This window comes from Pan troglodytes, chromosome 3, assembly GCF_028858775.2.
Source record: "Pan troglodytes isolate AG18354 chromosome 3, NHGRI_mPanTro3-v2.0_pri, whole genome shotgun sequence".
NCBI lineage: Eukaryota > Metazoa > Chordata > Mammalia > Primates > Hominidae > Pan > Pan troglodytes.
The window spans coordinates 109,538,983-109,553,887 of NC_072401.2; the positions used below are offsets into that span (position 1 = coordinate 109,538,983).

The 14,905-nt window shown below is 38.1% G+C and overlaps 1 protein-coding gene across 15 annotated transcripts in view; it reads right to left on the reverse strand.

The window, feature by feature from the left end:
* LEF1 (lymphoid enhancer binding factor 1) overlaps positions 1 to 14,905 on the reverse strand; it is a 120,084-nt gene that overhangs the window by 30,768 nt on the left and 74,411 nt on the right. For 10 of the 15 annotated variants that reach the window (XM_009448109.5, XM_009448113.5, XM_063809720.1 and 7 more), the window contains exons 4-7: positions 10,541 to 10,673; positions 4,749 to 4,839; positions 2,979 to 3,062; positions 891 to 1,013 (exon numbers count right to left, since the gene is read on the reverse strand). In XM_009448109.5, coding sequence (XP_009446384.1) covers positions 891 to 1,013; positions 2,979 to 3,062; positions 4,749 to 4,839; positions 10,541 to 10,673 — 431 coding nt within the window. The remainder of the gene's footprint in view (positions 1 to 890; positions 1,014 to 2,978; positions 3,063 to 4,748; positions 4,840 to 10,540; positions 10,674 to 14,905) is intronic. The other 5 variants (XM_063809722.1, XM_009448108.5, XM_517386.8 and 2 more) reach the window with 1 other exon arrangement.

Consider the following 14,905-nt stretch of genomic DNA (forward strand, 5'->3'; position numbering starts at 1 on the left):
GACTGAGAATAAAACCCTTTGGTTTGAGAAAGTGGACCTGTCATTATAGAACTATGAACACCAAGTAGAAATGGACTTGGCATTGTGAAGATGCTCCAGATGGGCTCTGAGGCTGAGGACTTCTCTGGTCCCCTCAGAAGAAGCTGAACACACAGCACAGGTGATCATTCCTCTTTCAGAATAGAGGTTCTTAACTTTTGCAGGGGGTTAAGGACCACTTCGAGAAGCTAATAAATCTTTAGACCTTTTCCCCCAAACAAATGCATGTTGCCTTTGCATACACTCGCAAGGGCTTTATGGACCATCACATGCTGCCTCTCACCCCCACCCTCCCATCCACAAAACCTAGATTAAGAAACTAATTACTCATCTCTTCAGAGTAAATTAATTTAGGCCTGCACTCACAGTCTTGAGACAACCCTGGCCCAACAGGGAATCTTGGGCTTTATTTGTTCCTTTCTCTTGAATTCTGTGCTGTTGAAGCTTGGAGCCAGGGTAACTGCACTTCCAGAAGAAAGTGCATTAAACCCTCCAATCTACTTCACTCAGGTAGGAACAGGTTCTCCCCAATAATCTGAACCAAATGAAAATTCAGTGGTAAATGGCTAAACAGCTGAAGAGTCTTGGATGCCTATGTTCTGAAGATTCTTCCATTTTGGTGAGGTTCCCATGATCTTTTAGGGTCCGCGCTCCTTTGCAACCTCAGAATCAAAATCAGCACAGTAGGAATGAAGCTGCTTAATGTCCTCAGGGACAGAGTTTTCAAGGCAGAGGTGCATTGAGTTTCACAGCAACACAAAGGGGTGAAGGATCACTGTTGCAAAGGAGCAACAGTGTAGAAATCCTCAGTATCCTAAGGCAATCACAGCAGAGCCCGGGTGGATACTTACACGTGCATTAGGTCACTGTCAGTGTGGGGATGTTCCTGTTTGACCTGAGGTGTTACAATAGCTGGATGAGGGATGCCAGTTGTGTGGGGACCAGGAGGACCGGGAATCATATGATGGGAAAACCTGAAAGGAGGAAAGAGAAGAAAACAATGTACAACTGGCTGTTGCAGCAAAAGCTAGATGGAATTTCAAAGCAATCCACTAACTGCTACTGGCTAAGAGTAAAAACACATCTTTACGCACAGAAGCATTAACTATAAATTAGAGTGGGCCGATAATTATTTTTTTCTTTCTATATTCGGGTGGAAAAAAAAGTGAATCATTTTTCTTGCAAAGCAATTTTGAAATAGGAATTTCACGAAAAGTATTGGAAATATAACACTTTATTTAAGACTTGGCTTTTTAAATGATTTTTAAATGAAAGCAAAACACATCATGTTTTAAAATCTCTGCCTATATTCCTAAGCAAACCATTACAATGAGAATTTTCTCATATTACTGGCTTCCTCATCCATATTAGGAGGGAACAACTGAGAAAACGGATAGGAATCAGTCTCCCATTTAATAAGGTTTCCATTAACATCATCCAAAATGATTTTCTGTGCAGAAATACACTAATGTTTCAGAGATCTCATCTTATGGAAAACTGGTAACAGAAATAAGGAGAAGAATTTAAAGGAAGGATAAAGTTCTGCATCAAGGTTAAAAACTACACTTGCCAAAGGCTTTTTCCCAAGTACGCTTGAACAGCATTAAAAAAAATCTTAAAATATCCACCACCAGCCAACACAAAGGAGGGAAACTGCCATGCAAGAAAAATAAAATAAAGACAGTACTTTCAAAAAGCTCTCTAGATAAATTTGGATATGTTTTAGAAATTTTTGCTTTTCAAACTTTTTAAAGTAAACATTTAATTCAGCAAGAACAACATTCTCAGGTCTTTCATCACAGCCTACACAATTAATTTCCTTTTCTTGAAAGGAACTCTGCTAGGATATATATTTTTCAAAAACAAATTTTAAAATATGAAGGAAGCATGGTAAAAATACAAATATTTGACCAAATAATGATGCTTTGCTAAATGTATTACTTGCAAAAATACATGATGATAGTTATTTGCCTGTGAGAGTTCTATCATCAGATAGTTCTTACAATGTTAAAAAGTATAAAAATATGTTTTAAGGGGAAGGATATTAATTCCACCTCCTCCCACAATCAGCTACATTTACAACTCACTGAAAAAAAAAGTTTTTTTAAAGCTGTAATTCACCACAGAAACTTTGAATACTATACCCATATAAAAAAGACATATTCACAACCAGTTAATAACCCACCAGTTTGACTCCTGGCACAATAATGCTAGCTCCCTTGACAAAGCCACATCGAACACACAGATGATGCACCCCAAATGTGTGTGTACATCAAGCACAGGGCACAGAGCCATCCTCTCCAGAAGCAAAAGCATCACACACAGCAGCTTCTCGGTGCGGTGCGGCAGGCCTCCCGAGCTCCGCTGGCACGACCATGTACACACAGGGCCTGATTCACACACTAGGACACACACCCTGTATGGCCTGCCAGCCTGTCTGCACTGTTCTGTCTCTTCTGACAGCCTCCATCCAGGAAGGCTCTAGACTATCTGGGCATTTTCAAACACTGCCGCATCAAACTGATACAACTTTCCACAAAGGAAGCAAATTACAGAGCTGAGACCAAACCAGTTTTATCCTCCTCCCTTACCCCACCCCCGGCATATTTTGAATCAAACAAACTCTTCTTGTAATGTCCGCTTTCCAGACAGTTCCCATCCCACAGTCAGGCGGCCATGAATTTGTTTGGAGGCAACGCTTTCCAGGGAGGCTGAGTCCATCACCCGATGGTGTGGCTGGTCCGGCCGGGGCACAGCGCAGAGCTCCTACCCGGGACTCTCTCTGACACCTAGTGTGGGAGCCAGGCACACTGCACAGACAGACACATGGCTGAGGTATGCACCCTCCTAGCCAACCAAAAGGCAAGCAGAGGCGCACAGGATGCAAGCACGAGAAGAGCAACTTGTCCTCGAGCGCCCCAGTTTCCACCTCCACCTACCTGGACATGGAAGTGTCGACTGACAGTGAGGATGGGTAGGGTTGCCTGAATCCACCCGTGATGGGATATACAGGCTGACCTTGCCTGAGGTCACAGAAGAAAGGAACCCATCAATGACAAAACACCAGTTACCAACCAGTAGTAAGAGTTGGATGAGGGGAGAAGAGGGAGATATTCAAACAGAATCTTGTGGAAGTATCACAGACCCCGGGATTGTTTCAGAAACGTAACCGTTCCCCTTCCTCACCCTCCACCCAATCAAAGTGTCATTTGCCTTGAAAGAAATCTCCCACCCTCAACTTTGAAACAAACCATCCATGAATTACATCTCTTTTATCCCATCCCCTCTCCCAACCCCATTAATGCTTTGAACAAAGTAAGCACTTAAATGTTTATTGAATATAACATAACCCTGAGAATAGTGAAATATTCCCTTCAGAGAAGGAGCTGAGTGACTTCTTTATCAGAATCTTTGAGAATTTCAGGCAAGGGAAGAAAGAAGAAAATAAAATTGTATATTCATATAAAAATAAACATTTTAGAAACACTGTACCATTTCCCCCATATACACGTTAAAGTCAAGAAATAAAAGATTAATTCACTGGAATTATTCTCTCTCCACCCTGAGAAGTCCATTTTTTCCCTCTGTTCTTTCTACATCTCTCATTTTTCATTTACACAGACTTTATTTCCAGCTGCCAGTGGTACGATTCAGCACAGCACTATTGCCCCTAAGTCACTAAGTTCAGACAGAATAATTGATCTAGGTTTGAAAATGTATGCATAATCAATTAAGTTCAAGCAGTTACTGACTAAGAGATGTAATGCTAGGGAGAGAGAGAGAGAAAAAGAGAGAAAGCTGGATTGTCCATGGCAGGATGACCCTTCCTAGCTGAAGAAGGATAATGCAAGGATGTCCAGGTAGGGAGATGGGGTACAATGACATGGGGGCTGTGACATAGAGAGTCAAGTGGAAAAAGGAGAGAAACAATTGCTTGAGTTGAGAATTATTTCTATGGAGGGAGAATTGGAGAGGGAAGAGTGGAGAGAGTATGGGAGTGGGAGGAGGAAATGTTGTGGGTTAATCATAAAATAATAAACATAGGCTATACCATGTTATTCTTTCTTCCCAAAATATGTTTCCTTCACCTTCATAATTGAAAAGATTTTGGAGGCAGCAGTAAGCATATTTTTAGAAATAAACAACAAAATAAAGAGCACTAGCGTTCATATTCAGAAAAAAAGAAGGCCCCCAAATCAGTTTTTTACTACTCTGAACTCAAATTGGATGCTTACTTCATTAACATCCAAAAAATGCTCTTATATTGTTGAATTTCTCTCTAGTTATTTTTGTCATTTACCTCACTTGCCCACTTACAAGTAAAGGTAGATATTCAATGCGTCTAAATTCATTTTTGAAAAATATAAGTTGTTCATTAAAAAACCTAGAAAAGAAGAACCACACTGAGCACTAACTTTGTACAGGCATAGCAAATGCCCAAAGCCACAAAGGGAATCCATAAAACTATAAGCTTCAAAGCAAATGCTACAGTCATTTTCTACCCATATTAGCAAACGGATCAATCCATTTCAAAGTCTGTATGTTTTTTAATCTTTTAAATTGAAATGAATAAAGTTAGCACCTTGCTTGTTGATGTGAAATTTCTTCAACTCCGCAAGTGTTACCATTCATAAATCTAATTTCCATGAATGGAAAGTGGAGGAACATGTGTTCAAATGCCTGGCTGAAGGGTGCAGCAAGGTTCTTACCAGCCAAGAGGTGGGGTGATCTGTCCAACACCACCCGGAGACAAGGGATAAAAAGTAGGGATATCAGGAGCTGGAGGATGTCTGGACATGCCTGTTAAACAGAACAGAGAGGTATCATTTACAGATTCACAGGATATTTAACCAGAAATGCAACTACATGTTTTATACCATTCATACTTAAGGTTCAGAATGAAACAATATTTATTCACCAGATCCAAGGAACAGGAGTCCATTTGTTAGCTTTTCTCAAGATTTCAACATCTGGGAAAACTGGGCCTTCAGAGAGTATTATCTTAAGGAACTCCTACAGGAGTAAAGATGCTGCTAGTAATACAATCATCAAAATAGACTTTTGAATTATTTGTTTTGCCCTCAATATTTCACATTATTTAAGAAAATGGTAGACAATTGTTTTATATAGAATGAGAATGATTTTTTTGTAGAATGGAAAATGACAGCCCTTCATAAGTAGATGGCTTGCCACGAAGTTCAAGGATTAGGTAAATTGCCATTTTCATATTTTCATTGGTTCCCTTATGGACATATAGATTTGGGAAATGTGACACCTCAGAGGATCAAAGATTAATTAGGAATCATCTTCAGCCCCATAATGGTCACATTTGATATGATTCATTTGGTCTCTGTCTAAGCTCTTCATCAAGTTGAGTCCTCTGGGCTGCAAGGTCAAGCTGTTCTGGATTAGCTGAATTCCACAGAAAATCAAAGTGCCACCAAATTGTTTCCTGAGCTCACAGTCCCTGGAGTACACTGCCCTGTAACTGTGAAAACCACCTAAAGATTATATGTAATCCCAGTCCCAAGTGACATCCCTTTATACCTTACCCTAGGTACAGAAGAAAAAAATGACAAGCATAAAATGTAAAATATAACAACTTAGATTCAATGTGTTTGGGGGAAAGTGATTCAGAATAGAAAAAAAAGCCACAGATGTGTCTTCACATAGCTAATGATGGCTTTAAAAGACCACTTCCATATACAAGCACATATTCCAAGGTTTAACACCCAGATTATACGTTTAGTGACTGTAAATATTATATACTGGCTAATATGTGGAATTAGATGAGTACATGGAAGATGTTTCTTAAATATTCTGCTTTTTACTATTTAAAGTGCCTAGGAATTTCATTTGTATCTTAAGGATACTGAAAGCCTTCACATTGGGAATGACAAGAAGTGCTGTCTTGAAAGTTGGTGTTAATTCAACTTTGAAGTTAGAATGAACTATTTCTCAATTCTTACAGAAAGTAGGTGGGAAAGAAAAAAGTTCTTTAATTTCTCAACAGAGGGCTTACCTTAAATCATCTCATGTTTTGCTGTTTTTAAAATAATGGTCTCAAATCTCCTTTATTCAAAAAAATTGTTTTTGTTAGAAATACTGACTCTTTTGGTTACAGCAGAACATAAATTTTTTACCCTAGGATTTTTTGGGGGTGGGGGAGTTTGCAGTGGTGATTCTTAACATATCAGAATCATTGAGGAGGTTTTTCAACTTGCTGCCCCCTTAACTCTGAGATCCAGATACCTCCCCAAATCTCACGGTCTGTAAGGGGATGGCTCAGTCGCGGGGATAAACAAAATAAAATAAAAGCAATACAGTTTGACCAACCCTGAAAAACATCAGAAACGTAGTGAAAATTTCAATGTTTTATTCTATTAACTTGAAAATCGTAGTGGTCACAGACTATCTGAATTATCTATTTTATTTTATTTTGTTTTGTTTTATTTTTGAGACAGTCTCCCTCTGTCACCCAGGCTGGAGTGCAGTGGCACAATTTCAGCTCACCACAACCTCTGCCTTCCGGGTTCAAGCGATTCTCCAGCCTCAGCCTCCTGAGTAGCCAGGCATGTAGGCGCGTGCCACCATGCCCAATTTTATATTTTTAGTAGAGACAGGGCTTCGCCATGTTGGCCAGGCTGATCTTGAACTCCTGACCTCAGGTGATCCGCCCGCCTCGTCCTCCCAAAGTGCTGGGATTACAGGCATGAACCACAGCCCTGAATTATCTACTTTAATTCCTCTATTTCACAGGTGTGGAAATTGAGGTGTAGAGGGACCAAGTGACTGTTAAAGCATCTGTTTTCTGTCCTGAACTTTTGTCACTGGGACATGGAGAGGTAACTTGCTTGCAGTCACATGTCTTTAAGCTTAAACTCTTACTCTCCGTACTACTCCATGTTCTAAGCATGCTTAGAACACAGCAGTAGTGATACTGTTCAGAAGTGATTCAACAGAACAAAAAATACCAACTAGTTGGATGTCACTCTTCTGCTAGAAGGAAGAAGGAAGGAACTAGAGGACAGGTCCTATGCTAGGCGTTTGACTCTATCTATAGAAATTCTACTCTTCTTTCAAATGTTCCTCTCATAGGCAATTTTCTCTAACTTACAGCTCTGAGAAATCTTTCTCCTTTGAATCTACAAGTTTTTTTATTTGTACTTTTAATGTGGTACTTGGGATGCTCTTCATTTTGTTTTATAGTTAGTCTGTGCAAATGATTTCCTGCATGAGCTTATATACTGCTTGGAGAAAAAGATCACATTTTACCAATTTATGTATCTAACCATGGTTTTCTGCAGAGGAGCCTCTTAGTTAATATTTCTGACCAATTGAACAAACAAACAAGTGAAGTCAGAAGTGTTAAAACAGACCCATTCCATATGCTGGGTCAATATTATCAACCATTTGGCATGTACATGCAAATACATGATGTGGCTTAGGTCATTATGTGAGCAGAAAGTGGATCTGAGTTTTCTAAATAGGTCACTGTCCTTTAAAAATCCTATTTCCAAAGATTCTCAGAAGTGTGTGTCTCTCCACCAACTACTATGCCACTGAAGACACATTTCACATCATTTTTTTTAAGTTTATTTTTTATTTATTTAATTTTTTTAGAGCTGAGGGGGTCTCACTCTGTTGCCCAGGCTGGCCTCAAACTCCTGGCCCCAAGCGATCCTTGCTTCAGCCTCCTGAGTAGCTGGGATTACAGGCATGAACCACATTGTGCCCAGCACATTTCACATCATTTATTCAACTAGTATTTATTGAACACTTACTATGTGCTGGAGGATATACTGAGCGTAGCCTTTAAGATTTTTAAACTTGTATAGGTAACTTCTATAGACATAGGTGAAATAATACTGGAGTCAGACTATATGGATATACAGCTCACTAGCTATGCATTTTTGAGGAAGTTATGTAATTGCTACTGTTTTATAAAATAAGAATAGGACTGTTGTGAAGAATAAATGCATTAATATATGTACTACGGAAAAGTGCCTGGAGCAAAAGTATAAGTATTTGTTGTCATCTGTAAGGATAAAATGGGTAACACATAGATAAAAACAGACATCTAAACCTAGGATTTCCTAAAAGCGCTTTCCTTTTGATATTTTTACCAGACACATAATGAGAAAATTGACATTAATGTACTGTCCCTTACACACACACACTTACACACACACACACACACACACACACACACGTGAAAACTAATGTGCTCCCTAATAGGAAATTAACCTGGAGTTGTTTTTCCACAAATGAGAATGAGCTCTGCTGGCAAACATTTTATATTTATGGAATAGTTCTCTCTAGGGTTAAAGTGTGAATATGATGATCTTCGGTTGTTTTTTTCTGGCTGAGGCGGAGGGGTTGGGGGAAGATACAGCTAACTAGTCTATTAGGATCTTTGAAACCAGCAGCTCTGGCCTCAGTACCATCATGCCCTAAGGCAGGAGAGAAAAAGAATTAAAAGGAAGAGATCTAGTAAGCTTATTTTCTTCGCAACAAAAGTGCCCAACTGGAATGATACAAACTCAGTATCATGGAAGTGAGTGCTTTTTTCAAATTGGAGTTTATATATCTCCAGAAGTACACGATGATAAGGAACACAAGGCCTGGGATAAAACAGGATCTTTTTTTAAAACAAGCACAAATAGTGTCTGGACCAGAATACAAAAATCACACCAATCTTTAGAACAAAATAAAGACCGAAGAAATTGCAAGCAGACAACTTCTGGTGATGACCATTAGTCCCTTCTCGGTAGTTTTGGAGAGTTTTTTTTTAAAAAAGTTTGAGAAGCAATGATATAACTTAACAATTATGCAAAACAAGGTAGGGTGGCAGTAGTAGATGGAAACACAAGAGAAACTATAAGCGTAACTGAAAGCCAGTTATAAACTTAACTATTAAAAAAATTGAACAGTCCCATTATTCTTGAGAGAAAAACTACTGAACTATGATTGATTTCTTATTCTTTTTAAAAAGTTAATGTTTCGAAGAGTTTCAAATAGGACCTAGGACAGGGTAAGCACTATTTAATTGTTAAATAAAGAAATAATTAACAACTAAATAGGTTCCCAGATGTGCGCCTCCTGCTCGGATGCTGGTCTGAGATTGTGACCCACAGGTTTCAGTGGCCTACCTCCTGTCTCCCCTTGGGTATCTCACAGACACTTCAAATTCACCACGACCAAGACTGGTCCTCCCTCTCAAACTCAGCCTGCTTCCTGAGACCCCTATCTTAATTCCCTTTCTCACTATACAGCCATAGACCTGACTCTTGAACATTCCTACTTTGTTGGAGGCTCTTGATTAAAGGAAGCAGGGTGGAGGAAGGACTGAGGATTAAAAAATAAAACAGAAGCAAACCTAGAAATGTCTGCATAAGTGATTCTCAACTTTTCAAAGTACTCAGACTCTATTCAAGTCTAGTGCACTAGTAACTAAGTCTTTAAATAAGCATTCTGTTTTAACAAGGAAGGGAAATGAAAGCGTTAAGTATTTAATCTAGAAGTGTTCACCAGTAGTGGAAAGAACACCCAGCCTCTATGCCACTCTTTTTCACACAGTCATTAAATTTTGTTGTCCATTGTAAGTCCCAGAAAGGGATGGACAAAGGGGTAAAATGTAGGCAGTGGCAAATTTTACCCCTTTACGTTCTCTGCCTTCACATTTTTTAAAATCTTTTATTTTGAACTTTCAAAGACCCTGTTGAAGTCCAAGTGCGCATGTGCATGCAAAGAGGAACGAGCCACCCTGAGAGCAAATCCATCCTTGAGGTTGGCGCCCTGAGTGATGGGACCAGAAGGCTTGGTGCACCAGAGCTCTCTGTCCTACTCCCAACTCGTACCCGTACACATCAGGCAGAAACAGGATGTTTTAATTTTTCAGACCTCTTGCACTATATATTTTTTCTATAAACAAAGTAGAAGCAAATATTAATGCAGAGGCGTAAAATAAGATTCACGATTCTTGGACTTTAAATAGAGGTTTTATACATCAATGATTATGTAGAATATGTAACCTAGTGCTGGTAAATAACAAAAGATGAAACACCATAGGGATATAATGGAATAACCAAAAGAGATTCAAAAGAATAACATCTGAAGTAAAAAATCTCCTACTTTCCCCATTCCTATTTTAAAATTACCAGCATCAATATCTTGTACATGCTGAAATAAATGAATATTGTAGAGTACTGAATTTTTAGTATATTTGCACAATCTATTGGTTTACATTGTGAATGAAAGATTTTCATTCACTGTGGCCCTGCTATGCTTTTCTTCTGCTTTTTAATAATGCGTAATAAATGTAACAGATTCTTGTGTGTTTCCAAAGAATTGCTATCAAATGAATTACTCTTGTCTTGTAAAAACACATTCTGATCCACCCAGTGACATGGAGCACTGGCATCTGGAGGGTCACTCAGGCTGATGAGATTTGGCTCTTCATTTGGCAAAAAAAAAGGCCTGGAAAGACAGGGACTCTCACCTTGTTTGGAGTTGACATCTGATGGGATGTGTGACGGGTGTGATCCTGGAGAAAAGTGCTCGTCACTGTAAGTGATGAGGGGGGTGAGAGGATGGACCGCATGGGATGGCTGCACCACGGGCACTTTATTTGACTGCAAAGTAACCACAAGGTCAATAGTTAATATGGATGCCCAGCTCCAGTCTTTTCTCCCAAAGAAAAAAATTCACACAGCGGCAGTAACCAGTCATCAACATAACCCAAGAATCACCTTCAGACCTGGACAGGTGGAAATGTCTCTTTTAGAATTTTTCTGAATTTTTCCATGGTAAATACTTCTCAAATATATGAATATGTCACTGATATTCATGAGTTATCAGTTATTTCACCAGTGACTCTTCAGGGATTTAGGTTGATCACTACTCTTCCATATGGCATGAATTTCTGTACATATATATTTATACTCTCTTTTAGATTATTTCCTCAGGTTAAGTCAATAAAGAGTGAATTACAGCAAAATTTATGAATGTTTTACAACATTTGTATTCACTACATATATCTGGCACAAAAAGTAAAAAACTGTCCAATGAGCAAATAAATGAATAAATATTGCCAATTCAAAGGATAAATTTTTAAACCCAATAAATATAAATTTCCTATACTGATATCCCCTCAGCTTACAGAGTTCATAATTCTATGTTGTACATCTTTAAGAACCATGGTACACCATTCTTTCGAGTTTTATAGCTTTGTCAATCAAACAAGACTAGCCATTATGCTTTGGCCCTCCTCAGTTCATCTTCTGCTTCTCTAGTTTCCATAAACATTAATTGATAAAAAGGAATTTCCAATCTTGAGTTGAACTGCATAATATGAAATACTGTCTTTTTTTTTTTTTGAGATGGAGTTTCACTGTGTCGCCCAGGCTGGAGTGTAGTGGTGTGATCTTGGCTCACTGCAACCTCCACCTTCCGGGTTCAAGTGATTCTCCTGCCTCAGCCTCCCAAGTAGGACTACAGGCACCCGCCACCACATTCAGCTAATTTTTTTTGTATTTTTAGTAAAGACAGGGTTTCACTATGTTGGCCAGGCTGGTTTTGAACTCCTGACTTTGTGATCCGCCCACTTTGGCCTCCCAAAGTGCTGGGATTATAGGCATGAGCCACCGTGTCCAGCTGAAATACTGCTTTAATAATATTTTTAATTGTTAAAATTGTATATTTTAACACACTTTATATGTCTTATACTTGTTTACAGACATTTTATTATTTAATTTGGAAGTCAACAGTCACACTTTTTAATTCAAGTTATCTAATTGGACTTCATCAGTTTGAAATCTGTGATTACTTTGGTTACAAAGTTAAGGTTGTTCCCCCCAACCCAAAAGTGCTTACTAAGTAATTAAAAAATATAAAGAAGACTTAAGTAGGTTTAACCTAATTAGTAAAATCACTTATTTATTTATTATTTATTTTTTATTGATATGGCATAGCTGTAGAAATTTTGTGGTATATGTGATATTCTGATACCTGTATAAAAGGTGGAATGATCAAGTTAGGATAACTGGGATATCCATCACCTCAAACATTATCTTTCCTTTGTGTTGTGAACATTAAAATTCTTCCCTTCTAGCTATTAAATAATCTATTGTTAGCTACAATTTCTCTACTGTACATACTACAACTTATTCCTTCTATCTAACCGTATTTTTATACCCATTAACAACTTCTCTAGGGGAATCATTTTAAAGAGACTCAATAACCCCTTCACCAAAGAAAAAGGGACTCAACACAATTATATACCTGTTAAAGGTGTTTGTTTCTGATTTTAAACTAATCTAATAATTAAAGCAGTTGCAGGAAAATCTCTACTTAAAAACACTATAGTAATGGGTAACATGAATTTAAGAGAAATTGAGCATATCATTATGCTCAATTCACTAGTTCAGACATGTCTTCATCATAATTAGTTTGAATTAGTAAGATCTTACTATATTATTGACTAAAATGCATGTGAAATCAGTTTTCTCCTGAAGCAAATATTCATATTTTTTAAAAATTTGAGGAAGTGCCTAAAACTGCACAATGTGAACTGCTTAAAATGTAAGTCCATATCTGAATGGTTAAAGAGGGCCCCCAAAACACACTTGTGTATGGTGGCTGTACCTACGACATACACTAATTTTGAACTTAATATTTTTTACAAATTAGCCATAAAAAATATGTGGCTCCAATGAGAAGGACTCCCCTTAGAAAAATTAGAATTCTTATACCCTATCTTATAAGAAAAATTAGTAATTCTTCTTATACCCTATCATTACAACCTCCATCCAAAAGAAACTTACGGGGGGGGGGGGGGGGGAAGGAAAAAAAAAATCACACTTTTTTTGGAAAATGATATAATTTCCATACTAGATTTTCCCTATTTTATAATTATCAGCTCTTCTTTAATGGCAAAACTTGCATAGCTCATATAGCTTTTTTGGCGTATATTAAATAGAGTGCCATTATCATAGCCACACAATTTTTCTCTACACACCTCAGCACAAACATCTATGCATATAAATGTGTAAAAGGTTAAACAAATCTTCTAATGCTTTTCGAGTGTTAATGACACAGTTTTCCAAATAACAGAATAAGCTTCTTAAACACATGGAATTTAGAATGCTAGAAGTGGGGGTGGGTAGATGTGAGGATAGGAGGAGTTTATTATAAACTCTTTTGAAAATGGAAACACAAATCTCAATGCCCAAATGTTAAAATCGATAGATTTCAAATATACTTTAGAATAATGGCTTTCAGTTTCATTTTAAAAGTCTCATAAATAAGCATAATTGCCAAACAATCTACAAAGATATTTTCTTAGGGTACTTATAAAGAGTAAACACTGTGGAAATCTTCTGGATATATTCTTTCTTTCCAGAGCACCACCTTAAGGAACTTGCATTAGCAGGCAGCATCTTCTTAATGTCTGACCTATCCCTCCAGTCATATAGCTCAGAATCTGGTGCCATGAATTTTTGCTAAATTATGCTATCCTTGCTCTCCTCTTAATTTTACGGTTTTCAACACAGATTTGCTTTCCTGTGGGAAAGAGATAAGAAGCCGAGGATTTTAATTTAAGCCTGGCCTTGTCTTATATTTTGCAAGATGGATAGCGAAAGCAGTACTAGTAGGTTTGTTAAAGCCAACAAGGATTATGTCCATTTTTGTGGCCAAATAATAAAAGTAATATGAAATTTCAATAGCATGTGTGAGCAGAATTCCAAGGGTTATGGTTTGCTTCCTGCCAACCATCTCCACTATGTATATAAACAGAACAAAGTGGATTCCAACTTACACTGCGGATATGTGGCACATCGTCATCACAGTCAAGATTCCTCAGCCCAAAAATCTGCAGGCTTCCTCTGATTTCACAAGTTACTGCCCCTTGACACTATGTGCACGCACAAAGTGAGAACGCTGGCACTGCTACTTTGGTTAAGTTTTAAGACAGCCAGTAAAACCATTCTTAATTCCATTCATTTAATCTCCTAATAAAATGTGGTATATATTTTCTTGTGGGGAGTAGGTAAGGGGAAGAATAATCAACCAACTATCTAAGTGTTTGTAGACAAATTAAGTGGCTACATCACATGCAGAGTTATACATGCCCGTGTGCATATGTGTGTATTTATTAAGCACCTAAAATGTTTCAAGCACTATTCTAGCACTAATGACCAACACACAGATAAGGTCTCTAATTCTCGCAGCTTACTTTCTGGGGCTCTGGAAGTGGCATCAGGCAGCAGAGGGTGGGTATTGGAAACAATGAATATGTAAAAAAAAAAAAAAAACAAAAAAACAAACAAACAAACAAAAAAAGACAAGCAAAATCTGAAAAGGCAGCATCAAGTACTATGAAGAAAATGAACCTGGTGATAGGAGAAAGTGTGTATCTAAGTATATGCCTTTTTATTATGTTTAAGCTCTAAGAAACCTAAAGTATATTTAGTAGCTTATTTTAGCTCCTTATTTTAATTTTACAGACTGGAAGCTGAGAAACAGAGGTCACCAGGGAATGGGTGGGTCAAGCCAGGACTACTGTATAAAATAGTACAGTCCTGCTCACTACACAACTCCAGTAACACAGGGACACTGAGTACAATGGGAATGAACCCCCTGGGCTGCCCAATACAGTGGAATCAGCAGTGGAGAAATTCGATCCTTTTGGCTCTTACTCTGTGCTGGCTACTGTACACATAGTAAGTACCTCACTTAATAGAACCCAAGTCTCCCGATTCCTACTCGGGTGCTTTTCCTACTACACATCTCGCTGTAAGGGAGGGAAGGAGGGAGAAAGAGTAAAAATCACCTGCTTTTTGATTCACAGATACAATCAGGTAAG